This window comes from Scophthalmus maximus, chromosome 17 (assembly GCF_022379125.1).
Source record: "Scophthalmus maximus strain ysfricsl-2021 chromosome 17, ASM2237912v1, whole genome shotgun sequence".
Classification (NCBI taxonomy): Eukaryota; Metazoa; Chordata; class Actinopteri; order Pleuronectiformes; family Scophthalmidae; genus Scophthalmus; species Scophthalmus maximus.
The window spans coordinates 17,779,422-17,805,741 of NC_061531.1; the positions used below are offsets into that span (position 1 = coordinate 17,779,422).

General features: G+C 48.2%; 3 protein-coding genes across 11 annotated transcripts in view; 2 read left to right on the plus strand and 1 right to left on the minus strand.

The window, feature by feature from the left end:
* svilc (supervillin c) lies at window positions 1-18,800 on the plus strand. Of its 7 annotated transcripts, none has more exons than XM_035614237.2 (33): window positions 1-152; window positions 2,948-3,326; window positions 4,231-4,398; window positions 4,524-4,700; window positions 5,188-5,246; window positions 6,287-6,348; window positions 7,539-7,684; window positions 8,410-8,638; window positions 8,721-9,292; window positions 9,466-9,556; window positions 10,539-10,586; window positions 10,718-10,780; window positions 11,726-11,800; window positions 11,887-11,983; window positions 12,078-12,197; window positions 12,281-12,482; window positions 12,630-12,796; window positions 12,967-13,047; window positions 13,135-13,271; window positions 13,365-13,512; window positions 13,601-13,746; window positions 13,892-14,067; window positions 14,535-14,682; window positions 14,795-15,089; window positions 15,209-15,360; window positions 15,968-16,070; window positions 16,168-16,372; window positions 16,458-16,591; window positions 16,706-16,864; window positions 17,389-17,532; window positions 17,645-17,757; window positions 18,173-18,328; window positions 18,560-18,800. In XM_035614237.2, the coding sequence occupies exons 2-33, from the start codon at window positions 3,064-3,066 to the stop codon at window positions 18,647-18,649; spliced, it is 4,926 nt and encodes a 1,641-aa protein (XP_035470130.2). In that variant the 5' UTR covers window positions 1-152; window positions 2,948-3,063; the 3' UTR covers window positions 18,650-18,800. The 7 variants fall into 7 exon arrangements, with proteins under 7 accessions (XP_035470130.2, XP_035470129.2, XP_035470132.2 ...); XM_035614236.2 differs by having other exon boundaries at window positions 14-152; window positions 2,907-3,326; XM_035614239.2 differs by having other exon boundaries at window positions 14-152; window positions 2,907-3,326; window positions 12,078-12,191.
* tmem98 (transmembrane protein 98) lies at window positions 18,757-25,532 on the minus strand. Of its 2 annotated transcripts, none has more exons than XM_035614252.2 (7): window positions 25,380-25,532; window positions 23,162-23,419; window positions 22,161-22,292; window positions 22,019-22,052; window positions 21,201-21,316; window positions 21,025-21,084; window positions 18,757-20,855 (listed from the first exon to the last, which is right to left on the minus strand). In XM_035614252.2, exons 2-7 carry the CDS (start codon window positions 23,290-23,292, stop codon window positions 20,654-20,656), a joined length of 675 nt encoding a protein of 224 aa, XP_035470145.1. In that variant the 5' UTR covers window positions 23,293-23,419; window positions 25,380-25,532; the 3' UTR covers window positions 18,757-20,653. The 2 variants fall into 2 exon arrangements, with proteins under 2 accessions (XP_035470145.1, XP_035470146.1); XM_035614253.2 differs by having other exon boundaries at window positions 25,369-25,490.
* Window positions 25,533-25,640: 108 nt separating this feature from the next.
* Window positions 25,641-26,320, plus strand: part of znf281a (zinc finger protein 281a) — an 85,151-nt gene continuing 84,471 nt past the window's right edge. For both annotated transcript variants that reach the window (XM_047328349.1, XM_047328348.1), the window contains exon 1: window positions 25,641-25,779. The gene's annotated coding sequence lies outside the window, so the exon portion shown is untranslated. The remainder of the gene's footprint in view (window positions 25,780-26,320) is intronic.

Below are 26,320 nucleotides of genomic sequence, written 5' to 3' on the forward strand. Positions count from 1 at the left end.
CTATTTATACTCTCCCCCCCTTAAAACGGAGAGACCCTCCGCAGCTGCCGGCGTGACTACATTTGGTGAGAGGTTCGTCGGGGAGGGACCGGAGGGACCGGAGGAAGCGCCAGCGGCACCGCGCTCACACCCACGCACCGCTCAGGGCGCACGTAAGTATCCGCGTTACTTCCATGATCGACATTCATTGTTGCAAAAAAATAATCCCGGTTGCAAAATTCAATCGGGCGTCTGCAAAAAAAAAGAAAGAAGACGGAGTTTGTGAACGTGTCACCGCGTCGTCATGGCGGTCACTCATCTCTCCATGGTCGCGGTTGAGTCTGAGCTGCTGGAGTTCGGGCTGTGCATGTGGATTCGTGCCCGTGTGGTTGTCGCGGTCAATGACTTTGTGAGCTGCAAAAAGAAGAAGGAATATTGTCTGAATGTTGATATCTGAGACGCAGAGACGATTTGGCACAATGTGTCCGTGTTTTTTTACGCACGAATTACGCATGGATGAAACTGCAGGAGGCTTTAATTTGTCCGTTTGGTTGTGACTTAAATCCTTTATATTGTCATCACCCAGGGGCGTAGCAGCAAATTTTGGGCCCTACACTTAAGCAGTCTCTGTGGGCCCCCACCACCACCACCACATCCAGAACCTATCTTTCATTTACTATGAGAGGTTCCCTCAGAGACCATCCACTATCTTTTGAAATACATAGTTCAGTCTCTCAACCAATGTATACAGCCCATGTCTAGTTTATGTTATGACACTAATTACTTAAAAAACACTGATTACAAAACAACAACAAAAAACGTTTGAATCCAGGTTTTCCAGGCTCCTCGCCCCCCTGGGTAGTCGGTCCCTTGTCCCCCCCCCTGCCCCGCCCGTGTCATCACCACATGAAAATAAGTCAAAGCGATTCATCTTTAAGGACTTTATTTCTTCCATATCGTGAATATCACCTCGACCATGTTGAAAAAGTTGTGTCATTATATAGTCCATGAATTTCTTACTATAATGTGAGTTGGATTTTTGTTGGACGCAAACTTCTAATTAAGTGCACATATGTAAACTGCCATCCGACCACCTGTTGGTGATGTTGTGCTGCAGCCCACTGGAGGCTGGTGAGTGGATTACGGTGTTGGCATGGCCTCTTCCTCTTCCTCTTCAGCTGGAGCAGAACATTGACTCCAGCTGCAGTCGGTCGGTCCCGACAGGTGTAATTGGTCGGCGGCTTATTCCAGGACGACCTTTTTTCAATCTGGGTTACTATGCTGCTGCCAGTAGACACTGAGGTCCTCATGTTAGGTAACATCTACAACGTTGGGACTTTAGAGTGAAACTGTTGAATAGTCTGTAAAAAGAATCAATATTCTGGTTTCAAATGGAGGGATGAAAGTGTTGGGGTGTGTGAGGATGTATATCCTCAGGTCAGTGATGAACAGATCATCGGTCCGGTGCTGCTCGCTCGCCCACAGGCTTTACTTTACAGAGCCAGTGTCAACTGCTGTCGCTGGATTAGAAAAGCCCATGATCCCCGTTGAGCCTCGGTGGCACACTCCCCCTCCAATGGAAAATCCTCCAGCTTGTCACGTGACCTTTTTTTGGGGGGGCTCTTTGGCCACTGTCAACTTTTTTTCACTCACGTCCTGTTCAGCGGAAACATAAAGGAGTGCGGCGTCGGTGCGACTGTTGGGGGGGATGCCGCAGCGTTGCTCTTGCAGGAGGTGAGTCCTCCTCTGCTCTGTCTCTTTCCCCCCCTGGCTGGTTGTGTCTGCGTTGAAGCAGACACAGACACGCTGAGCTTGTTGTCTCACAGGGGATCACTGCATCTTACTCTTCAGCTCGTCAGAGCTCCCTGGGGGGCATCGGCTGCAAACGTGGCCTCCAGTTTGACCCCAAGCAGTCGCGGGACCTCACCTTTTTTTACGCTGCATATTGTATTTAATCGACTCACTCTCTGTCTTGCAGTCCCACAGGGGCGGTTAAAAACAGCAACTTTTACTTTTTGTGAGATCCACCAGCACCAACGACCATTCAGGCCCTGCAGCGGAGCTGTTGCTGTCGCACTAAGTCCGCGGCTCACGTCCCTTTTGTTCCGGCTCCATTGTGCCTCCCGCATCAGGAATGCTGATACCCACACTTTTTTTTTGGGAAAGCTGCACAGACACATGTGCAAACGCTCGTCAAGTTAATGTTTGTACACATGTCAAAGCCAAAGGGGCCTTTTTCTGCCAGGCCTCCGCCCGCCGCCTTCTTTCCATGCAAATTGTTGCCATATCAGTATTATTATTTATAGCTGGTTCACAGCCCGAGGCAGGGCTCGTCCATGGGACCAGTAATCATAATTCAGATCATTGTTCAGTCACCATATGTGTGTTTAAACAAATTTTAAAACCCACAGCTGACGTCACGTGGCCCTCTGGTTTTCGACAGGCGACACGGATCTGTATTGACACGCAGCCCGTCGGATAACATTTGAACAAGAGGAGCGGTGGCTTGCTCAGCCTCAGGTTACCTCCGCGCTCGCGCAAAAGACCAGCGGACCTGCAGACTCGGTGCATTGAAGATCCTGGAGTTTTGAGCCGAGCTGCTGCCGGGGGGGGGGGGGGGGGGGGGGGGGGGGGGGGGGGGGGGGGGGGGGGGGGGGGGGGGGGGGGGGGTGTTGAGTTTCAGTGCAAGGGGAGATTCCTGCGTGGCACTGCAGCCTGGCCCAGGGTCGTCTTACATGGACTCAGGCGAGAGCGACAGAGAGGAGAGAGGGACTTGAGAGAAAAATTGGTTTAGTACGTAATGAGGGCATCAGCTCATCTGCGTTGTGATGGATCTTTTCTAGGAAGTCACGCAGACTCCTGAAGGGCAGATAGGTGCTGTGACGGTGACACGTGGACATTTATTACTTTGCCTTTTCACCTTTCAGGGGAAAACGTCCCACTCACTGATGTACCCACTGGTTCGCAGGGTCTGACGCAAGACAGAGAAGTCTCAAAGAGGTCTGATGGAATCTGAACCTCACTGGAAAGAAAGAACAACCCGCAGTCTGCCGCCCCACTGCTGAGTCCTTTTAGAAGGGGGACATGGACGCCGTGGAGAGCCCCGCGGGCCTGGAGCCCAGGTCGGAGCGGATCGCCCGCTACAAGGCCGAGAGGAGGCGCGAGCTGGCCGAGCGTTACGGCAACACGGAGGAGCTGCCCTCCAAGTGGGTGAGGAGGGACGGGAGTGGGGAGGCGCCCGACCCGGGAGCCCACAGGGGGACGGCGAACTCGGACGGGCCGGGGGTCAACGGCAGGACGCGGGGGGTTTCGAACGGATTGGAGGCGGAGTCCAACAACCTGGGAAGGTGAGTCGTGTCCGGAGTGAGTGTTGGAACCAGGAACTGGTAGAGTAATGCAAGAATTGTATAATCATTGTTATTTTTCCATTAAATATAATATATATTTTACAAAGTCATCTCTTGTTTAGCCACAGATTCAGATGGAATTACAACTTTCAAACTGTGAAAATCTTTGTAAAGACCAGTTTAAAGTTTAAAAACTACAGGATGCAGCTGTAAATGTCTGTGAAAACCATACATGGTTGCCCTGATTTTGTACATAAAGAGATTATTGATTAATATTGCAGTGCAGCTGTAAGCAAAGTGAAGGTGCTTGTATAAGCTCTTTGGTCCCGAGCAGAGATGTGGAAGGAAGCAGCTGTTTTGGGCCCAATTTGTCCAAATAATAATAATAATTAACCACTAAGTGATCTGAAGTAGAAGATCTAATGTAGTTGCACAATCTTACAGCATTTAATCTCGATATCCAGGGTGTGTGTGTGGGGGACATGACTACATGATATTTTTGTATGGACAATATGCAGAATACGCACTCACTCTTCAGAGACATGATTCTCCACTTTGTCGTCACTGCTCCTGAAGTTGAACCTGATGTCATGATTTCAAATTCAAAATACAAGGAAGGATATTTTATAATCACAATGTATTTTACAAAACAGAAAAGTGAACAGAGGCAGGGTTACCAGTTTTTTAAGACTTGGTCGGCTCCATCCCGGCGACTTTCCAGCTCCTTGACTTGGCCAGTTGCTCTGTGGCCTTTGTTGCTAATTAAAACCGAGAGGTCTAAATCGGTGGGTCCCCGCAGGGGAGCGGCAAAGCCACTCTGATTCTCCTCTTGCATGTGGGAGTCGGTCCTCTCCTCGTCATCACGTGATCACATGTGGTCCCCCCCCCCCCCTCCCCCCCGCAGGCAGGGTTCCCAGGACTCTGCCAGCACGCTGAGCGGGGAGGGGCACCTCCTCCCTGGCGGACTCGACGTCCCGCAGGTCCACACTCGGGTGTCGGTTGGCCAGTTGAGAAGTGCCCTCCTGCAGCAGACGGGGAGCGGCGGCGGCGGCGGCGAGCAGCCCGAGAAAGCGTAGGGGTCACCTGCATGTGTGTGTGTGTGTGTGTGACATGCAGACTGTCACCATATCAGACTGTGAACCTCCGTGACGGAACTTTACATCTCCCTCCTTTTTGTCCTCTCCCTGCCCACACCAGCTGCCCCGATGGCGGGCGGGCCACGTCCTCTCTGGACCTGGCCGTGAACCCGGGCCCTGAGGGGGGGCGGCGACGCACCCGCCGCTACCTCCCCGGCGGGCCCGGTGTCGGGCGCAAGACCAGCGAGCGCTTCAGGACGCAGCCGATCACAGCCAATGAGATGGAGGAGAGCAGCGGGTATGGGAGGGAGGGGGGGGGGGGGGGGGGGGGGGGGGGGGGGTCTGTTTGCTGTGGGCTGCAGATGAGGGCGCCTGGTTTTTTGTTTAACTAAGAATGATGCTGTTTGCTGTGACTTTTTTATTGCAGTGTGTGTGAAAAAATAAGCATCATCTGGAAAACCAAACAAATTATGCTCATGTCATAACTTATTACTTGCGAGTCTCTGGTCTATCGGGGAGCACAAGTGTTTGTTGTCTGTGGTTTCGACTTTACATAAAGGTGCGGGCGACATTTGCATGTTTTTTTGTTTCTTTTCCTCCTTCATGACATTCCACACTGTTGCTTTACCCAGAATGCAAATGTGCAAACAGCGTCTTGATTGTTTGAGACGTGCATTGTTGAGCTCAGAGCAGAATCTGACAGAAGAGTTCTTCAGCAACTCCCGCTTCATATTTCACCAGGTGACCTCATCCTCTGCCTTTTTTTCTTCTTCTCCATCTTCTAGGCTGTTGGACGCCGACCAGCAGGAGGAGGAGGAGGAGGAGGAGGAGGAGAAGCGTAAAGGTAAAGCCGCCTATTGTGTTTTAGGCACAAACAAGCTCTTTGTCAGACTTTTTGTTTTGCTGGTGCACACAGGCCTGGTGACCTTTGACACGGAGAGGGCAGAAGGTCACCGCAGCACAATAGGTCAAGACAGCGATGTAAACACTGTGAGAAAAAATATGGCAGGAGGAGAAAAGTGACATCTCATACTGAATGTGACGTATAAAGGCTTCACATATTGTGAACAAAACAATATTTGGAGTGTGCGTCCGACCTGCACAGTTGCCTCGATAAACTCATTCAACAGCTCACGAAGTAGATCAGATTGTATCTTGAGGTCCACAATGTTTGATCTCGTCGGTGATGACGGATTTACGTCTCCACGAAGCCGTGTGAGCAGCGGAGCACGGCTTAGTCCTTTGCTCTCTTAACACCTCCATGAAAAAAAATCTTCACAAAGATTGACTACGGAGAATTTGCTCCACAGGCGCAGTACGCACAAACATTATGCATTTGTAAATCAGTTCTATATTGCTACTGGGAATTAACGATTAAAGAATGTGTCCCAGTGAGTCGACGTGAAAAAGCATGACGTCCTGAAATAATATCCATGCATCTCATTGTTATTTGTGACGTGTGCATGATTAGAAGACCTCTTCAGACACGACAAGGGACCAGAGTTGACATTCCTTTTTTTTTAATAGGTGGTCAGAATGGGAAAAATAGATATTTTTTAATGTGAATCCTTATTTGAAAACAAACTAGCAGTACAGTAGCTCTCAGATAGATGTAGTGGCATATAGAAGTGTGAAATAGCAGAAAATGGAAAGTGTGATTACGTCCAAATTGCACTGGAGTTCAGACCTTGAGTTAATGTACTTAGTGACTTTCCACCGTTGACGACAGTCACCAGAAGCTTGTTCGATTTCACAGACTGTTTAATCTCCTGCACCTTTCTTTACTTCTATCCGACAGCGCCTGAGGTGTCAGAGCAATATCATGTGTGTTCAGCGATCCGAAGCGTGCGACATGAGGATTTACGTCCTTTCTCTCTCCCGCAGCTGACGTGAAAACCGACGACAGAGCCAAAATGAGTGTGGCAGCCAAGATGTCTTTGTTCAAAGTGAGTGTCGCCGCGCTGAAACGGGACCCGTGACCTGCTTATTATTCGGCCTCTGTTCCAACGCCTGCTGCTAAAAATGATTCACCGTCGCGTGTCGCGGCTTCTGACTCGTGAAAGTTTGCCCCGTGACACAATCCGGATGTCTGATCCAAGAGGAGCTTGTCAAACAGGAAAAATTGCTGACTAATATGTTGCTGCAAAAAAAACCCCGTACGGGATTTAATATATTATCGAGGAAAAATATATCAATCGGCCAAAAGAAAGAGAAAAACACTTTGTGTGTCTGCACTGTGCTCTATCAGAGGAGGGCACCCTCTGACACACACACTCCTCCACCTGCTGCACGGGTTCAGCGTCAGGTGAATAAAACGGGGCCCCGGTCTCTGTTTTTTGCCGGTGACAACCACAGCAGCTGTGTTATAATTAGCCCGCCGCTCGGTGGAGGCGGAGGTAACTGAAGCCTCCCCGCGGCGGATCTGGTTACACCGTGACCTGGTGCACTCGCATTCAATCCGTGTGCACCAAGACACTCCACCTTACAGCTCTCCTCCACCCTTCTCTGTCCATCCATCCATCCATCCATCGTCTACCGCTCTATCCATTTAAGGGTCGCGGGGGGGAATGGAGCCAATCCCAGCTGACATTGGGCGAGAGGCGGGGTTCACCCCGGACAGGTCGCCAGCCTATCACAGGGCCACATACAGAGACGGACAACCAGTCACTCTCACGTTCACACCTACGGCCAATTTAGAGTCTCCAGTGAACCTGACCTCATTCTGCATGTCTCTGGACTGTGTGAGGAAGACGGAGAACCCGGAGAGAACCCACGCACACACGAGGAGAACATGCAAACTCCACACAGAAAGGCCCTGGTTGGTTTGAACCGGGATTCAAACCCAGAACCTTCTTGCTGTGTGGCGAAGGTGCTAACCACTACGCCACCGTGCAGCCCCCTTCTCTGTCCATGCAAATAGAACAGGAGACATCAGGAGAGGAACTTTTCTCTGCCATGTCTGTTCCCTCTCCTCTCTCTTATGACTTATTTAGCAGGAGAGTGTCAGGCCACCTGACCTGATCGCTGGGGTACCTACCGCCTGATGTCACTTTTACACACTAACGTCCTCCCTCTCTTCCTGCCCCCCCCCCCCCCCCCCCCCCCCCCCCCCCCCCCCCCCCCCCCCCCCCCGCAGGAGCTGGAGAAGGCCGCGGCCCCCGAGGCCTCGGCCTTCCTGAAGCCTCGGTCGGGTAGCGTGTGTCACGAACGCAGGGCGCGGCGCGGCAACGACCATCGCTTCCTCACGCAGCCAATCACCTGTGAGGAAATGGTGGCTATCAGGTCAGGCCGGAGGGAAATGAGCTGCTATCTGTCCCCTGTGTGCATGACCGGGTCAGATATGAGCCTCGTTGATAGGAGTACACGTGCATATGGAAGCATATTATATCAACATCATTACTTTATACGATATTGTTTTTTAGGTTATACATTTGGGGACGACCCTCGTGTGTTTGAAGGGGAAGATTATTTCATTATTCTAAATTTTTCTTACAATTCAACCATACAATGTTAATCTTTCACAGCAGGTCACATGATATATAAAGTTATTTGTTTTTAAAAATTCTCAATCAATTCTCAAAATCAGCTCTGTAGTTTTTAGCTAATGTTTCTCAATCTCAGGCTAAAGTGAAAAAAGCTTGGGACTATTTTCAGCTGTGCGTTAATAAGCATTTTGTCTGTTAGTGAGTGTTTCCCCCTCTCAACCCGGGGGTCCCGATGCCTCCAAGGGGACCACGAGAAATACATTTAGAGGAGTCATGAGATGAGGAACAGAATCAGAAATCATCTTTTATCTTAATTTCAGCTTTTCAGCTTTAAAAAATAATAATAATAAACATCTCGGTCTCAGGAGTGAAAACCGCTCTTTGGTGGAACTTTCCATGAATTAAATATAAGTTCTTTTTCAGGGGTCACATGGTCAAAAAGTTTGGGAACCCTCTGCAGATGAACAGCTGGCCACTGCATAAGCCTGTTGTATGTCATGTGATCTCTACTTTTCTCCGCAGCGCCCCCAAGCCAGCTCTTCCAGCGGAGGCCCCGTCTGTGCAGGCGGAGTCGGTGGAGGACGTGGACGAGAGCTGCAGGCTGAGCGTGAGCGAGAAGCTGGCCCTCTTCAACAAGCTCGCTCTGCCGGGGAGGAAGGGGGCGGGCAGCGCCGACGGGCCGCCGGTGAGGCGGCGGCAGAAGGGGGCTCGCTACCGAACACAGCCCATCACCGTGGAGGAGGTCAGCCTGGTGCGTAGGAGGAACCGAGTAATTAGACAACATGTTTCTAAATTCTGCTTTGACATAATCATCTTTATCTTCCTCTGTCCAGCTCCAGAAAGGCCCCGTGCAGCTGCCCGCCTTCTGTTTGTCCCCTCACCTGTCCGACAGACAGCAGGCCTCGTCTGTCAACCTGAAACCCAGCGAGGTGCGTCTCTCGCGGCCGAGAGCCGACGCCGACGCCGAGCCCAGTCCCGGCCAGCAGGGCCCGCAGCGGCACGACCCCGAGCCCGGCCTGAGGGGAATCCTGAAGAAGAGCCGCGGCGGAGGCTCCGAGTGGAGCGCGAGCGGGATGGAGGGCGGCGGCCACCAACAGAACGGCGGAGGCTGCGGGGGGGCGGCGACGCAGGGGAGGATGGCGGCAAGAGAGAGGCAGGAAGTCGCAGCAGCAGCAGCAGCAGCAGCAGCAGCACCCCCGCGCAGGCAGAGACGCGAGGCCTCAGGTGTGGAGGGCGGATCACTGTCGGCTCCTCCCTGGAGGCAGAGGGCTCGGAGCCGGAGGGAAACCATCGGCTGTGTGCCAATCAGAGCCGCGTCTGAGCAGGACGCCCCGCAGCAGGAGAGGCCCTGTCAGGCCGAGCCACAGGAGCAGCTGACGTCCTCCGTGGACACAAGGAGAGACCTGTAAGTAACGGACATTAGTTGGAAAAATTGGTTATCTTGATGATGATAACGCGGGGGAAAAACACGTAATGTTTCTGGCCACAAGTTGACAGCTTAGTCGATTCCGTTGTTGTTGTATTCTCAAAGGTCTGAGCTCTGTGGTTTATGTTTTTACCTTCATTATATCGATGAAGAGTCGACGAGGGAACCACAGCCACGGGACGCGTGCAGGTCGGACCGCGGGACAACGCCTCTCAACCGCCGGAGACGTCCAACACCAGGACGGTGAGCAACAGAAGATGTGTTGCATGGTTCCGTCCTGTAAACGTCTGCGATGTCACACCCACTCTCATTACTAATCCTCTTAGAGTCCGGTTGAGGAGCCAGTGAGTTTCTGTCAGCGGGCTGGAGGACACACTTCGGCCTCTGTAGTGTGTGCCACTCTAGGTTAGACACATTCAGACAAAACTCCACGTCCCTTGATTCCATCTGTGGAAAAACATCGTCCGATATCACAGATCCACACAAAGGGTTCGACAACGGGCCTTACATCCCTTTCCTGTCCAAAAAGAAGAGCAGCCATATGTCTGTTTCACCCGAAACTTGCATCCACATCCACATCGGACCTACATGATTTTCAAAAATATCATGTGTTCATCCAGTTTTAAGACATGACTCAAAACGTGTCATCTCGCAATGGTGAAGCATCTTCCAGGAAATTCCCGGATCAAGGATCCAAATCCCAGCGTTCAATCACCTGTTGCCACGGCCGAGCTCGGTCTTTGATGTCATTTAGGATTTCGGATCAGTGTTTGGCCTTTTTGGCCGTAAAAACCAAAGAGTTGCCTCGACAAAAAATGTTTGGGTCCAAATTCTCCACAAACATAATCCAGTGTTGCGGTGACCGGGTTCAGGCCTGCGGCCTCATCTGGGTATTTGTCATCTGCTGCGGAAACCAGATATATTCCGGAGCGTCTCTGAGCAACGGCGCTCTGCTCTCGGGATGTGCCAAATGTCTTGAGATGACACTTGAGTTACCGGGGGGGGGAATTCATCTAGGCCGGTTAGTGTTTATGTGCCGAGGCGGCTTCGGCCGCCTCACGACGTGACGAGGAATGCAAACAGACGACAGATTAGTTGGGTGGTTAAGCGCTTGACCCTTTCCGTGACCTTATCGTCTTTGCGGCGTCACGGTGACGAGTGCGTGCGTGTGTGTGTGTGTGTGTGTGTGAATCTCAATCTTCCCCTCATGCCGCCCTCTGTACAGGAAGAGACGCAGACCCTTGGTTCTGAAAGTGTCACCCCTCAGTGCTGGGTAAGTCTTGTTTTAATAATAATGATCCGTTTAGATAAGAACATACAGCTCCGTCACGAAAACCTACACATTTTATTTTGGAAATAGCTTTAGCTGCTCTCTCTCTCCTCATTCCTCCTCCTCTCTCCCAGGACCCCGTCTTCGCCACAGTCTATTCTAGCGCCGCGCCCCAATATATCATGTGTTTCAACCAGGTAACCGCGTGAGCCGGCGCATGGCGGGTCAATCGCTGCTTGTTGGTTTGCAAGTGTGATATTCTCTGTGTGTGTGTGTGTGTGTTTGTGTGTGTGTGTGTGTGTGTGTGTGCGGTGAAAGATTCAGTTGGATGTGATTTTTACAGCCAAATCTTCGCTCGCGCTAAAGAGTCGACTGAGAATTATTTAATTTTTTCCGAAGTGAGACACCACACCTCTTATTTCTCAGCTGCCATGTTGCTCCTCTTTGTTCTCCTCCACCAATGCTTGAAGCAACTTTTTAATCAACATTTCTATTCTTGAGCCAGAATAGACAGTGATATTACCAACTATTAAGTAAAAACAATAAATATTTATTTATTTTATTTATTTTATTTATTTTATTTATTTTATTTATTTTATTTATTTTATTTATTTTATTTATTTTATTTATTTATTTATTTTTAATTTATTTATTTATTTTTAATTTATTTATTTTTAATTAATTTATTTTTTATTTATTTATTTTTTATTTATTTATTTTTATTTTATTTTATTTTATTTTATTTTATTTTATTTTATTTTATTTTATTTTATTTTTTTTATCTATCTATCTATCAGAAGCGATGTAAAGCAGCAGACTCAAAAGAGTAAACCTGAACTGCACACCTGAGTATATCTGAGGGCCGGACCACGCTGAGCTTTAAAAGTTATTTACAGAACCTTAAAATCAATCCTGAATACAACTGTCGGCCTGCGAAGGGAATTGGGAGATTCTGGCCCCAGCGCCTGGTGTTGGCTCCAATGTGAGCAGCAGGTTTCTGCACTAACTGAACCTGAGACACTGAGGATGTGAACAGTGCACGTTGTAATAGTCCGGACGAATACGTAAATGCGTATTTTTCATGCGAAAATGCGCTCATGTCTAAAGAACTCACCCGTCTCCCCTTCCCTCCTCATCCTCAGACAAATCAGTCCTTCGAGGCACAGGAAGTCTCGCCTCCTACCAAGAACCCGATCCAGCCTCAGTGGAGACAAAAGGTGAGAATTTCTTTTTTGCTATTTTTGATGTTGTGATCTGCAGAAGAGCTCGTGTGTTAATACATGTATTTCTCTCGCTGTGCAAGGTCGAGGGAGTTGAAGAAGATGAAGTGCCTCAGATGGAGAGAGCCGAGGAAACGAACGCACAGCAGCGGGAGAGACAAGAGCAGGAGTCCCAGAGAGGCGAGTCTCTCCTCTCTGCCTACATAGTACATATCTCCGAGTGCTTCCCCTTACATCTCTGACTCCAGCCCCTCGTGTGTTCACCACCCGTCAGGTCTCGGATCTCCAGGACCGGACGCGAATGACCCCTCTCGTATCAGGAGACACTCCCCTGAAGACGTTTGTTGTGTTGGCTCAACAGAGATCCCGGTGCAGCCCGTGACGGAGGGTGAGGGTAAGACATCGACAGCCTGTCGTCCATCATACAAAAGGTTCTTTAATGACATCTAAGTCTCTCGCGTTCCGTCCCCCGTCCAGCGCCGCAGAGCTCCCCGCCCTCGGCGTCTCCACAGCAGGAGGCGAAGGGGGAGGCGCCTGCGGATGAATCCAACGCGCCCGACGGAGGGTTCTACAGCGATTGGCCTCCTCCCTCCGCCTGCGAGCCCCCACCCGGCGGGGACGCCGCTGCGGCAGAGAGTGAGCAGGACCTGGACGTCCTCTGCCAGACCAACGCACCCATGTGAGCCTTTGCCGTTAGAAAATATGTGAACTTGTAAGGGATGTATGTCTGACTGTAATAACGAAAATCTTGAGACTAGATTCCATTTTTTGCCATTACCTCATCTGTCGTGTGTGTGTGTGTGTGTGTGTGTGTGTGTGTGTGCAGGTTGACCTCGGCAGTAGCAGAGCACAGGCGCTCGGTGCGTCCGTCCCGTCGGACTCAGGCCTCCAGGAACCCGCTGAGGGTCCTCGCTGCCCGAGAGGACATCAGACAGGACTACATGGGCGAGAGAGTCAATGCGGCCGCCGACGAAAGAATCCAAGCGGAGGAGAGTGAGTTGAATCGTTCATTACTTCTCTTATTTCCCTTTTTTTTGATTGTGGAAAGGTCCAAATGAGTTGGGTGTCATCTGCATAGAGAGAGAAGAAGATGAGGCCCAGAACAGAGCCCTGACCTTGTTCTGGGCCTCATCTTCTTCTGTTCTGTTTCTTTCTTTCTACAGAGTCCAAGAACTCCTCCGTGGCCAGAACAGAAGACAAGTCTCATCCTCCCTTCAGCAGCCTGATGCTCATTCACATCAAAGGTCAGAAGAGTCAACGTGGTTCGCGCGCGTGTGTGTGTGTTGATGAAGCGTTCAGGTGTTTGATGTTAACCGCTCCCGTCGCGACAGGTAGGTGGCATGTCCAGGTCCGCCTGGTGGAGCCGTCGGCGCGCTCGCTGAACAGCGGCGACTGCTTCCTGCTGGTCACGCCGGAGCACTGCGTGCTGTGGAGCGGAGAGTTCGCCAGCGAACCGGAGAGAGTCAAGGTAACCGAGGAGACGAGGACATGATACTTGCATAAGATTTCAGCTTGAAGCGTTATGACAGGTTCAAAGAAAAATATTGAAATCATTTTGCAGGCCTTGGAGCTGGCGTCGCTCATCCAGAGCCAGGGGGACCTCGGCTGTACGGCCTCCCAGGTCGTCCACCTGCGGGAGGGGCTTAACTCTGACAGCAGTGCGGCGGCAGACTTCTGGGACCTGCTCGGAGGAAGGGCGCAGTACAGAGGTCAGAGGACGAAATATTTAATGATAAAACCAAAGATCTGCTGGATCTGTGTTGCATCGTGGTTTTTTCTGTTTGCCTCCACGTCCAGGAGCCGGTGCACCAGAGGAGGACGAGCTCTTTGAGCGCGGCGTGGTGGAAACCAACTGCGTGTACCGGCTGGTGGAGAACCGACTGGTGCCTCACGAACAAGCCTGGGCCTCCGTCCCCACCATCTCCCTGCTGGGCGCCGCTGAGGTCTGAGCTTCAGTTTGGAACTGTTTCCTGATTTGTGCTGTTTCTCACGAGAACTAGAACTCATATATATGATATATATATATATATATATATATATATATATCATATATTTATATATACACACTACCTGTGTGTGTGTGTCCAGGCCCTGGTGTTTGACTTCGGCAGTGAGGTGTACCTTTGGCAGGGACGGGACGTGTCCGTCGGCAGGAGGAGCGTTGCTCTGCATCTGACTCACCAGGTGTGGGCCGGCGCGTACGACTACAGCAACTGCCGAGTCAACCCACTGGATCCCACGCAGTGTAACCCCGGCATTCAGCTGTAAGTTCACACCGCGGGCGAAAGCTTTTAGTCTGAACTTCACGCTGAAAAAAAAATTATATATATATATATATATATATCAGTAGGTACCAGAGACAACAGAAGCATGACTGTACAGTGAGTGGAGAGAAAAGTCCCAGGAGCAGGAAGAAACCTCCGACGGCCCCGAACTCGGAGTTGGTTCGTCTTTGCAGACCTCTGGGCTGTGTGCACAAAAGCATTGACACGTCCACATACTTTTGGCCGTTCAGTGAATATGGCCATAGGTTGGGTTGACCCCCAGAATTCAGTGAAATGTGTGAGTGAAGTTATTATACACAAGTGGACGCATAAAGAAAGGATGATGGCATACTGTAGTAGCATCATTTAAAGCCTTGGAATGAGTCTCCTCTGAGTCTGAAATTATGTTCCCTCTCCTTTATTGGGTTTCAGGACATTTGTTCACTCTCCTTTCCTTCCGTCCTCAGGCGGGGAGAGGGTCGTCCCAGCTGGGCGCTGTTCGGCGTCCTGTCCGAGCGCGACGAGACGTCTCTGTTCAGAGCCAAGTTTAAGGACTGGACGGGCGGGACGGGCGGAGCCGGGGCGGAGGCTGCTGCTGTGAACGAGGCGACACAGGTTCATCTCACGCAAATTGCATCATTCATATGCAAAAGGACCTTCAGTTATTCACCCAGTCGGGATTCTTCTTCTTCTTCTTCTTTTTTCTGATTCCCTGTCTGCTCCACAGTCCGTCCCCCCGACGTCAGACCCCCTGAGCCCCTGCGACGCCAGGGCCCTCGTGTCGGGCCAGGCGCTGGACGGAGACGGTTCGGCGCGTAACCTGCTGGGTGGGGTCGACGTCCGGAGGGGCTACGGCGTCATAACGCTGGACGAAGGGCGCCGGATGGAGCTGCAGACGGCGGCGGTCGACACCTGGCACGTGCAGGAGTTCGATGACAGCGAGGTTCCCGTGGAGAGCTCGGGACAGCTGCACGACGGGGACTCCTACGTCGTCCGCTGGACGTACAGCATCAGTGCCGTCGGTCCGTGAGATTCGCGACAGGATGCCCCACGTTCACACTCCTGTTGTCGTCAGAGTAACCTGACAAAAAGTGTCTGGAATATGAAAGTAAAGGACTTTTCTTTTCATTCTCTGCTGTAGACGAGATGAACGGTGTGGAGGAATGTGGCGGGCGTCCCGGACAGAAAGAGAACACGGCCTTCTTCCTGTGGCGGGGTCGACACTCCGCCGCCAGCGGACGCGACACCGCGGCGTTCCTGTCGATCGGGATGAACAACCTGGAGGAATCACAGGTAACCTGGAACCCGGAATTTCCCACTTTGGGATCAATACAGTTAATCTATCTCTATGTATCTATACTTACACACAACAAAGAGCCAGGATGAATTTGACTTTTTATGATTGTTGACATTTTTATATTTTACTTTTACCTCATTTATGTGATGACTGAAGGTTTTGACGAGCGTCAAACATGTTTGACTTTTCATAAATCCTCAGCAAGTAAATATTATGCAGGCAGTAATACAAGTATCGATTTCTGCACATCAAGTATCTTGAAATTGTTGAGATTGACTTTATGAATGATTGACACTCACATATGTACAGTGAGTAAAGTGCACTGTGAAACCTGCACAGTTACAATCTCCCAAGACTGTGCAAGTGGAAGAGAATAAATAATAGATATGTAGACATTTAAAAAAAAGCTGAATATTTGTTTGCGGTGAGTAGTAGAAATGTGAATATGGGCCTTGTGTCTTAGAACATAAGATGCAATGTAAGGCAGCTCTGAGAGTTTGTAAGTATGTACAATGTTTTATTCATACTTAGACGATAGGAAAAATTGTATACGTGTGTGTACCTTTCCCAGTGTTGAGTTCTAGTTCTGCTCTGCTCCCTCAGGTGCTCATTCCTCAGGGAGAGGAGCCTCCCTGCTTCCTGCAGCTCTTCCAGGGAGGCCTGGTCATTCACAAGGGGAAGCGAGAGGAGGCCTCCACTGACGCGGGTATACGGAAAAAAATCAGTTTCCCTCTTCTTGTTTTTTTTTGTGCTTTTTTTGAAAATGTGATTTATTGATTTTTTTTTGTCCTCCCTTGTGGCAGAGTGGCGTCTGTTCTGTGTGCGAGGCGAGCTCCCGGACGAGGGGTCTCTGGTGGAGGTGGACTGCTGCTGCGCGGGGCTGCGCTCCAGGGGCGCGGTCGTCCTGCTGAACGGCCAGCAGGGGGAGCTGTACCTCTGGGCTGGATGCAAAGCCCAGGCCAGCACCAGGGAGGTCGGCAAGAGGGCAGTGGAGCGCCTCACTCGGATGTAAGTCATGTCTACTGAAAGGGCTGAAGATCGAAGACTCCAGGTAGGTTTTTAATGTGTGTGTGTGTGTGTGTGTGTGTGTTAGGTGTCCACAAGAACTGGGTCTCAGCCAGAGCTGTCCCGTGAAGGTGCAGGTGATAGAGGAGGGTTCGGAGCCCGCAGACTTCTGGACAGCTCTGGGACAGATGGACAGGAAGGCGTACGACTGCATGCTGCAAGGTAGCAAACTACACTTTATTATTTCTGGACTCGTCTTCACCCCAGGACGTGACTCTCAGCAATCTGTAAAGAAAAGAACTTGTCTGTTCCCCCCCCCCCCCCCCCCTTTGCCAGATCCTGGAAAGTACAACTTCACCCCTCGCCTCTTCCGTCTGAGCGCCTCCTCCTCCGGGAGCTTTCGGGGCGAAGAGCTGCAGAGTCCGAGCCGGCTGCCGGGCCTCGTCATGGCGATGCCCTTTGTCCAGCAGAGCCTGTACTCGGCGCCGCAGCCGGGTGAGGGCGGACACCGAACACAACCACAACACACAGATGCACCTAAATATAAGATGAAGGATTTTTTTAAAAGCATATTTATTAAAATGTTAAAAAGTGATAAAAGACTAATCTCTGTCCTGATCATGTATTTGAGCTCTATACTATAAATTCCACTCATTCATTATCTACAAATGCAAATTCTTTTTTTTCTGTCGGATTCCAGATGCTGGAAATTTGCTGGAAATTAAGAAGGTTTAAATAAAAATTTAACTTCAGCCAATTTCAGCCAAACCCTCATGGACTTTGACTCAGATTAACGCTGCTCAGATTTCAATGAGACGGTTTCATCACATTACTGAATGAATTATACTGCAGGTGGTTTATATTATAAGAATTAGAATATAAGAAAGTCAATGTATACTATATTACTTGCTCTGTTATCATCTATGACTAACATTTTCCCACATCCTACACATCAAAGTCCAACTTAATCTTACGTCTAATCCATTCAATTTCCACTTCCCGTCTGACGCTTCCACCAGCCTTGTTCCTGCTCGACAACCGTCTGGAGGTCTACCTGTGGCAGCGGGGTCAACCTGAGCCGACTGAGAGCTCGTCGTCGGCCTGGAGCCGCTGGCACAACGAGAGGACGTGTGCCATGCAGACGGCGCTGCAGTACTGCAAAGGTAGCGGGCTGGGGGCTGGGTAGTCGGTTAGGGCGGGACGGCTCTGGAAATAAAAGCATCGCTGGTTAGTCTGTGAGTTGAGAAATGTGCTCTTTTTCGCTCCGCGTCCCAGAGATGAACCCGAGACGCCCGCCTCAGGCTTACCTCATCTTGGAAGGATCCGAGCCGCTCACCTTCACGAATGTCTTCCCCCACTGGGAGAGGAGCCTGGGACCCCCCACACAGGTACAAGCACCACGAGGTCACATTACATTAGATCAGACTGCTTTATTAATATTAGCTATACTCATTTTTGCCCTTATGTCACTATTAAGGTGAATGGTTTTCTTGTGCTTTAAAAAGTGTGTGTAGCCCCTGAAAGAATTTCATAAATCTTAGGAGCTAAAATTCTGTTTGTAAATCATCTAATGTTTGTAATTTTTGGGCTTTTTTTTGTGCCGTCAAAAACGAATACGAGTTGAAAGCTAATTAGTTTTTCAGAGGTATATATTTTTTGGTTAATGGGAAGCATCTTACCCCCGACTGAGCCCCGTCTAAATGTTTAATACAAATCAAACATCTCTTTTGTATCTATCTAAATTTATTTATTCGTACCGTCTTGTCTTGCGTGGTTGTACTTGACGTGTGTTGCGTGTCACAGGCCGACACAGGGAGGGTAAAGCTGACCTTGGTGCAGGACGCCCTGGCCCAGCTCACGAGGACCCAGTACCCTGTGGAGGAGCTGCTGCGGACCCCCTTGCCCGAGGGGGTGGACCCCCAGCGGCTGGAGGTGTACCTGTCCGACCAGGACTTCCAGGTAAACTGATGGAGCACCAGCATCGTGCAGTGACCTCCGTCACCCAGCAGGCGGCAGTGTTCACCAGGATTTGCAAATTAAGTAAAAAACACGTAGACGCTCTTCATGTTTATAATCTGAGGATAAATCCTGAGAGGAAAGTTTAGTGTTACATTTATATTCTATCTATGAATTAGTTTGGTTTTACGTTTATTTACTGCATAAATAAAATCAATAACAATTATGTTCCAGACTATTTTGGAGATGAAGAGAGAGGAGTACGCCTCCCTCCCGAGCTGGAAGCAAACTGAGCTGAAGAAAAGCAAAGGGTTCCTTTGCTAGACAGCGAGCACATGCGGAGGCCGACGCTCCAGGAGCAGGGACTTCCTCCGCCACCGAGGGGGGACATCGCCACCGTGTTGTTGCACAAAGGACTACTCACAACGTAATAAAAAGAAGAAGAAAAAATTCACTTTTATTTATGTCAAAATTAGTATGGTGTGTGTGGACTTTTTCATCAGACATGGATTTCTCTGTAGCTTTTGTCCAGAGCAAAAAAAAATAACAACAAAAAAACTAAACACATTTTTCCTATGAAACTTCATTTTACCTGTACAAATCAATGAAAGATAACAAGAAGAGGTGTGTGACAGTAACAAACCAGCGAATAAGGATGAGAAAAAAAACAAAGGAGTGCTTACAATAACAAAAAAATATCAGTGCTAATAAACAATGTAAACGAGAATAAAATAAAAGGATAACCACTTTCCAAATGTTTCCTCCGCGATCGATACGCGACCTCCGCATGTTCAGAGCTACAGTTTTTGATTTTGATTAACAGAACTGCTGCTTAGCCGAATGATTGTGAAGTGAATCTTCTACGATGTGTCTTTAACAGTCGTCGTACCATACGATGTGGCGATGTGTTCGTTTGTCCGCCTGCCTTTTTTCTGTGCGCCGTCGCCCTGAGCCCATGTGTGATGTGTTCACGGTGGCGGTGGGGTGATGCCTCATTAGGGCTCCTCGGGGACGGACTCTAAGTCGCGCATGAGGGAACTGGGAGACATGCTCCAGTAACGTCGCGGTGGCCTTAAAAGCACGACACGCACAATTCTGCTTCACCTGGATCAACGCGCACTGTTCAAAAAACATCCTCATCATGAGACGACGACGAAACACCAGGACGTAACTGTACCTGTGAGTGTCTTCGCCCGCACCACTAACTCGTGTACCTAACATTGATCTGGATCTTGATTGATTTTTTTCCATTCCTGGTCACATGTCGACAAGAACAGCGGATATATTTGATTTGAGTCCACAGCTGTGATCGGTAATGAACGAATGGGACAGATTAAGATTTTGACCTGATGATGGCACGGGACGAAAAGCGAATCAATCGAAGTTCATATATTTCGTCCACAGCGGAACGTGGAATATCTGTCAGAATTTTTGTGCCAGTCAATCGAGAACCGGTACTATTTCATGACTAAGTCCGTGGTGGCGCTGGAGGAAAGGTCAGAGGGTCATCCGAGTCATTCGGATTCACCCTAAAAAGAAAATACGAACATCAGTGCCATTCGGAGGATGTCGAAGGGCTGGACTGACTCCTAGCATGGATGAGAGGAGGAGACGCCAGGTTCCTCAACTGATTCTCAAAACTGGGGACGGAAGAACTTTTCCTCCGCTGGTGCTGACGTGGTTAAATCGACCGCCGTTGGTCAAAAAACACCCCAGACGGGCGATTTCAAACAGCACGAGTGTATCTGAGGGGATGTTTTTTTAAAGTCACGCTGACCCCACAGACTGGACATAAAGTCAGGTCACTCTTCCGCTGGTTGGAGCTCACCAGCTAACGGGGTGTTATTTTTCCCTCAGGATGGATTAGCTGACTAAGCCTCCATGTGACTGTGCAGTGCTGGCGAGATTGGATTTAGGCCCACCGCTGGGTGATGGCACTCTCCACAAGAAATGTTTTTTCCCAAAGGCCTTTTCACTCGCATGCGGCTCACATCTTTAACAGCCCGACTCTAAAAACATAAACATCCGCTGTAGAGTTACTAAAAAAAGAATAGAAAACAGGTACTATGCAGCTGTTGTGAGTGCAAGGTAATCTCCAGAATCACCTTGTTGCAAATATGATTTTTTTTTTTAGAGAAAAGGGGACTGAGTGGAGTCCTTGCATCCAATCGCTGAGCCTGTTTACAGATCAGAAGTTTGCGTAACGTGCCTTTACAACACTTGTATTTGCCTGGTCAGAATCAGCTGAGGAACAGAATCTAGAAAAAGAGGCAACTCAAAGGATAAAACGAACCCATTTTTCTGTCAAAATGTCCGCGGTCTTCGTCTCTAAATGGCCTGCTCCCTATGCACGTCGGCCCCCGGCATGCCTCGGTCCGGTTCAGAGGCCAGCGCCGCCTCGCGCAGCACCACCATGTGATCCTCGGCGGCGTGCAGCGACTGGTCGATCCAGTCCATGCTGCCGGACATGTGACAGGCGTTGCGGGTGACCAGCACCAGGTGGCTGACGGAGAGGAGCAGAGCCGTGGCCCTGGTGGGGGAAGAAGTGGACAAATGGGTTTTCATTGTTGTTGTTGTCATTGTTTCCCTGGTAGGATCATAATTTCCAGCTCCTTCAGATAGATAATCAATAGATGGAGCCGTAAGTCTCTGCTTTTAATCTCCTTTAAAATGGTGGAAAAAAACCCTGATGTGATTACCTGGCGTCCAGGAGGATGGGGTCCAGCGGAGGGTACATGGATCTGACCACGTCGTCCACCCTGTGTGACAGCACGGTGACGAGGAGGAGGAGGAGGAGGAGGAGGAGGAAGGTTAGCTCAGCTCCGGTTCAGACACGGCGTGATAGAAACGTGCGGTGGTGAAGTGTCTGCGTTACCTCGGGCTGATGCGTTTAGCCACGGAGATAATGTCACTCAGGCTGGCCGGCGCTTTGACCTTTGCCCCCGAGCCCATCGTCATGGCGACCAGCTTCTCAGTCAAAGTGTGGCAGATCTGTTTGTGGGAGAGAAAAACCCCAGCAGAAGGTGTTGGTCGATCAATCTGGCGAATCACAGATAAGGATAAATTAAATGATATTTCAAAAATTAAAGTGTAAACTGCCCCAACAAGATAGAATATATATAGAATATAGAAGATTTATGCATTTAAGGTAGGGCAGTCTTCAGGCATCTTGTTGATTATATATAAACAGATTGAAAATATATTAGCCATTTTTCATGGAGAGCTAATGAAGTATTGCCCCCAAAAAAAGAAATTAGATCTGGTGCCTTTCTTCGTCATACATCACAGTTATTAAAATGTCTTCAATCAAAACAAGACATTTGGGAAACAATAATTTCCTTCAGGGTCTCAGATTGCTGCTTTTCTTGATCTTACATTATAGTGTATTATGTATTTTGGAGTCTTTGCTCTATGAAATTATTTTCTGATGATTTATAGACCAAACAATTAGTCAGTTATTGGAGAAAGTAATCAATAATCATTAGATACCGTCCTACGTCGAGTGTATGCTAATGACTGGATGGAAATCAGATGAGTGCATAGCAACATATCAACTGAGATCTTCTATCATTTGGACGACGGAAAGAATTTATCAACCAGAAGCTATAAAAAATAGACAAAATTCCTCCACTGTGTAAATTACGCCCTCACAGTTAATAACTGTAAAATAAAGAAAGTAAGAACTTCCTTTACCTTTAGGATGGAGATGCAGTGAGATACCAAACCACTGTTTGGACAAAAAATGCATTAGCTTAATTAACATATACATCAAATTCTAAAACTTCTAAATTTCCCATCATTGCCACCACGACGCTGTACTGTGTAGACGACGTACGAGGCGTCTTCTATCCAGTCCTCGTTCTCCAGGATGGCTTCGATGTGAGGGTTGGTGATGACCACGTCGTCCAGCTCCAGCTCCGACTGCTCACTCTGAGTCTCCATGGCTCCGATCAGATCCACCGTGGGTCTGGGGGAACGCAACCGGAGGGAAAGTGAAGCGAGGGACGACGACTTCCTGTGTCACGTTTGTTCGTAAAAACTTGCACGATTATGTGCAGATTATTGTGGAATTTATCTTTGACAAACTGTGGAACGAAGAGGGCCACCTACAGCAGATAAGGATGAGTCAACCTTTACTTTTGTTAATATTTCTTAGATTTGTTTGAGAACTTAATAAGATTCTTTTGTACTGGATTTATAGAAGATTAATATATTTACTAGTGGGGCCTGAAAATGTACATAAAGATGGAGGTATTAAGTGAAAATAATGACGTCCTGATCTACTTTTTCAATTGTTTTTGTTTACTGTTATTGCTCTTATTTGCTTTTTTATGATGCATTAAAAAATCATTCATCCATGTAGGGGTGGGCAAATTAAAATTGTCATGTAAAACTCTGAAAAGGCGCCACCATAAGAATAGCTTTGAAGTTTAAAATTGTCCCAATAGAAAACCATCAATGAATATAATTAAGATTAAAGAATGTTTTAATACAGACATAGGTTGCAGGGACGACTAGAATCGTCATACTGGTGTGATTGAATGCATCAAAGGGTTAAATTGTGCATTTATGAAGTGATTTAGAGGATATTGCGATATAAATCGTTTGTCGCGATATAACAAAAATATACCGCGATATTATTTATAGGCCATATTGCCCTTCCCCACATCTGTGCAAGTTGTACAACTGACCCTGTTCATAGTTCATAGCGAACACTACAAATGACATTGCATGACAGTTCAATAACCCTTTAAGAGCCCTAAATCATGATGGAGGTCGTGAACCTGCCACTCAATGAAAACTCCGACCACAGATTTCCATTATCGATTTACTGACTTGGAGTCGAAGGGGTGCAGCAGGTGGTGCGGGTGGCAGTAGCGGTGTCTGCACACCACCACCAGGGCGACGAAGGAGGCCAGGAAGATGGTGGCCAACACCCCGATGGCGACGATCACCACCGTCTCCATGGCGACTCCGGCTCCCACGCCGGCTGCGGGGAACAGCAACTCGTCGAGAGGTGGGAAGAAAAAAATGCCAGTCCAATCAGGAGGCGCCGGGTGATTGTCCAGAGCTCGATTATGGACGGGTGCTCATCTGTCGAGGAGGGGAGACAAATTGCTGGTGTCAGTCTGATTGGGTGACACTTGAGGATATTTCTGCAAAGAAATTTCCATTTCTTTGAAAACACGATCCACCTCCCCGGAGGCCCAATGTGGAGAAGGATACTATCAGCAGTGTTTTGTCAGTTTCTAAATATGGCACACCTACAGCGCACACATGAAACTGATCTTTATCTGAAGTGTACTTGTGCCTTTTGTTTGCAGCAGAACACGAGAGACTTTATTTCCCGTTATGGAGCCAACTGCAATCGACGGCATACTATACTGTATGAATTCTATCCACAATCTTAGCCTCAATTAAAGAAACAAAACTCGAAAAAACACAAGACACCCGTGAACTTTGACCTCTTGGCATTCGATTACAGCGACGCGTTCCCACGTTCAGCTTCTCTGTGAGAGGTGTGGGGTCAGTCTACCCGTCTGGTCACTCATTAACCCGCCATGCCTCACCTCACTGCTTGTGTGTACATTTTCTTCGAGGGAAGCCGCCATCGGATTCTAGGACAGCTCCCTCTGTGTAGAGAGTAATTGATTTGTAATTCTAGGCGTTGGTGCGTGTTGCCAGAGGCAGGGATGCAGATTTCTAAAACGACCACAGGAGAAAGGAGCTGAACTCTTAAACATTACAACACTTGCATTTTTTTTGCCTGGACGATTATGTGAGAATCAGCCGTGGAATGCTGTAATTCTTTAATCAGATTAATTTGTGGTACACACTCGGCCGTATTGCACAGGTCTTTTTTCTCATGCCTGCGTGTGGGAGCTTTTTTTCCCGACTCCCTTTCTCTTTTCACGGGCCGCTGCTTTTCCTAAAGCCTCGAAACCCAGCACTGCTGAAGAGGGATGGAAGTTAAACGAAAACAGAGTGATTGTTTTTTCATCTCTCACGACGTCCTTCAGTGTATCTGTAAGAGCCATCGGTGGTGATCAACAGCGACACTTTCTGAGAGGCATTCCACACAATCACTTTTGTTCAGAGGCTTTGGGATGAACTTCTGTTTGGTAGAAATAAACATTTTGTTGCCTTCGTTTCCACCAAAACCCAACTAAATTTTTGTTTCGACTTTCTTACAATACTATTTATTACTACGTATGATCTCAATCCTTTTTTTCCACATTGCAAATAACTAATAACTATACACAGATGTTTCTTAAATAAGATAAGCCACAAGAGTACTTCATAAAAAATACATCAGTGGGGGGGAAAAAACAAACAAATATTGCAATCATATACTAAAATGTAAATTTGCATTTTGGGACGTCAAAGTTGAAGCTTTGCTGAGTCAAACAGAGAAAACTCTTCCTAAACAAAATGCCCCCTTTTGGTTTAATGGAGTTTGAGCTTGACGTTTGCAGTAAATCAATGCAACTTATTTAACTCACTTTAAACAGCAGCTTCCCAATCAGAGCAAAACAGATGAGAAATAAAACTATAGTTAAATACAAAACTAAGGCAGGCAATTTTACAAAAAAACATGCATGTGGATTGGTATTAATAACAAAATAAATACAATAGATAAGAAATAAAACTACAGTTAACTACAAAACTCCAGCAGGACATTAAAAAAAAAAAGCATGTATGTGGATTGGTATTAAATACAATTAAGGGGAATGGCTATGAGGATAAACATTTAAAGAAACTATTCTGAACTGAGAACAGGGGACCTGGATGTTGTGAAACTATACACCAGACCACGTAGTTGAGATTAAATCAAAACCAAATATTAATATATATTCATATTCATGTTATCTTCCCGAAAAAAACACAAAGCCCCGTGTTCACAAATAACAGAAACCCCGTTCCTGACTTCTTCTTTTTTTTTTTTTTTAAACACCTACAAGTTGAAATTATTAATTCTACTCAAAATTCAAACTCTTCTGGAGTTATGAAGAAAACTTTCGGATGGTTTACCGGTCACTTACCGGTCACTTACCGAAACATTTTGTCCGTTTTCTTCCTCCCCCAGTCGGATTCCTCTCAGGGGCCAGAGCAGCCGACTCTCCCCTCGGACACGCGGGAGCGCGGAGACGGCGCCGACGTCTCCGGACGCGGCGGGACGTCGTGAACGCGCACAGACGGCAGGCGGCCCGTCAGCGGGACCGCGCATGGAAAGACTTTTTTATCTCGGCCACGCGGGTCGAAGTTATGTGCGCGCGTGAGTCTCTGTGTGTGTGTGTGTGTGTGTGTGAGTGAGAGAGTCTGTGTGTGTGTGTGTGCGCGTGTGTGAGATTGTAAAGCGCGCTCCCACTGCCACTTGAGAAAAGCTCGACAAGCGACAGCGCGACGCACTAATCGATTGTGCGACGCTGCTGTCGTCACACATGCGACACAAGGTAAACGAACAATCCTCTCAATCTTCAATGCTAACTTTAGTTAAGTTTCTATGATATATATAGATATATCTATATCTAGATATATATTCCTGCTAAAGGACAGCAGTGAAAAGGAACAAAGTACAAGTGTTACACTTAAGTACAGTTGTGAGATACTTTATAACTTTATTTTATTTTATGTCTCCATTCATATTCAAATATTAGACAGTTTTTTTAGTTTGCTGTGACTTCTGAAGGGAATGTGATTCTGATATTTCTTGTGCTGAAAGTTACTCGATGAAAAGAAAAACGTCAAAACAGAACACGAAGAGGAACAAAAAACCCCACACAAAACGACTTGAGGGAAAGAAATGAAAACCCATGAAAAAGACCACAAAGGGCTGCAAGACATTCACAATGTCAAAAAACTAAGTGACCATGAGACACAACACTTTGTCGGAGAACATAAAAAAACAGACATACAATGAAAAAAGGGACAATAATGACCACAAAAGACACAAAACTATAATTAAAGAGACACAAAACTGCCACTCAGACGCAT

Bases quoted from the DNA above. Each gene is read 5' to 3' on its own strand.
- svilc (XM_035614237.2), top strand. From the start codon at position 3,064: ATGGACGCCGTGGAGAGCCCCGCGGGCCTGGAGCCCAGGTCGGAGCGG. The intron at 12,198-12,280 runs GTAAGACATCGA...TCCCCCGTCCAG, and splicing joins GCCCGTGACGGAGGGTGAGG to CGCCGCAGAGCTCCCCGCCC. The intron at 18,329-18,559 runs GTAAACTGATGG...ATTATGTTCCAG, and splicing joins TGTCCGACCAGGACTTCCAG to ACTATTTTGGAGATGAAGAG.
- tmem98 (XM_035614252.2), bottom strand. From the start codon at position 23,292: ATGGAGACGGTGGTGATCGTCGCCATCGGGGTGTTGGCCACCATCTTC. The intron at 22,293-23,161 runs GTCAGTAAATCG...GCGTTCCCCCAG, and splicing joins CTGCACCCCTTCGACTCCAA to ACCCACGGTGGATCTGATCG. The intron at 21,085-21,200 runs GTAACGCAGACA...GCTGTCACACAG, and splicing joins GCTAAACGCATCAGCCCGAG to GGTGGACGACGTGGTCAGAT.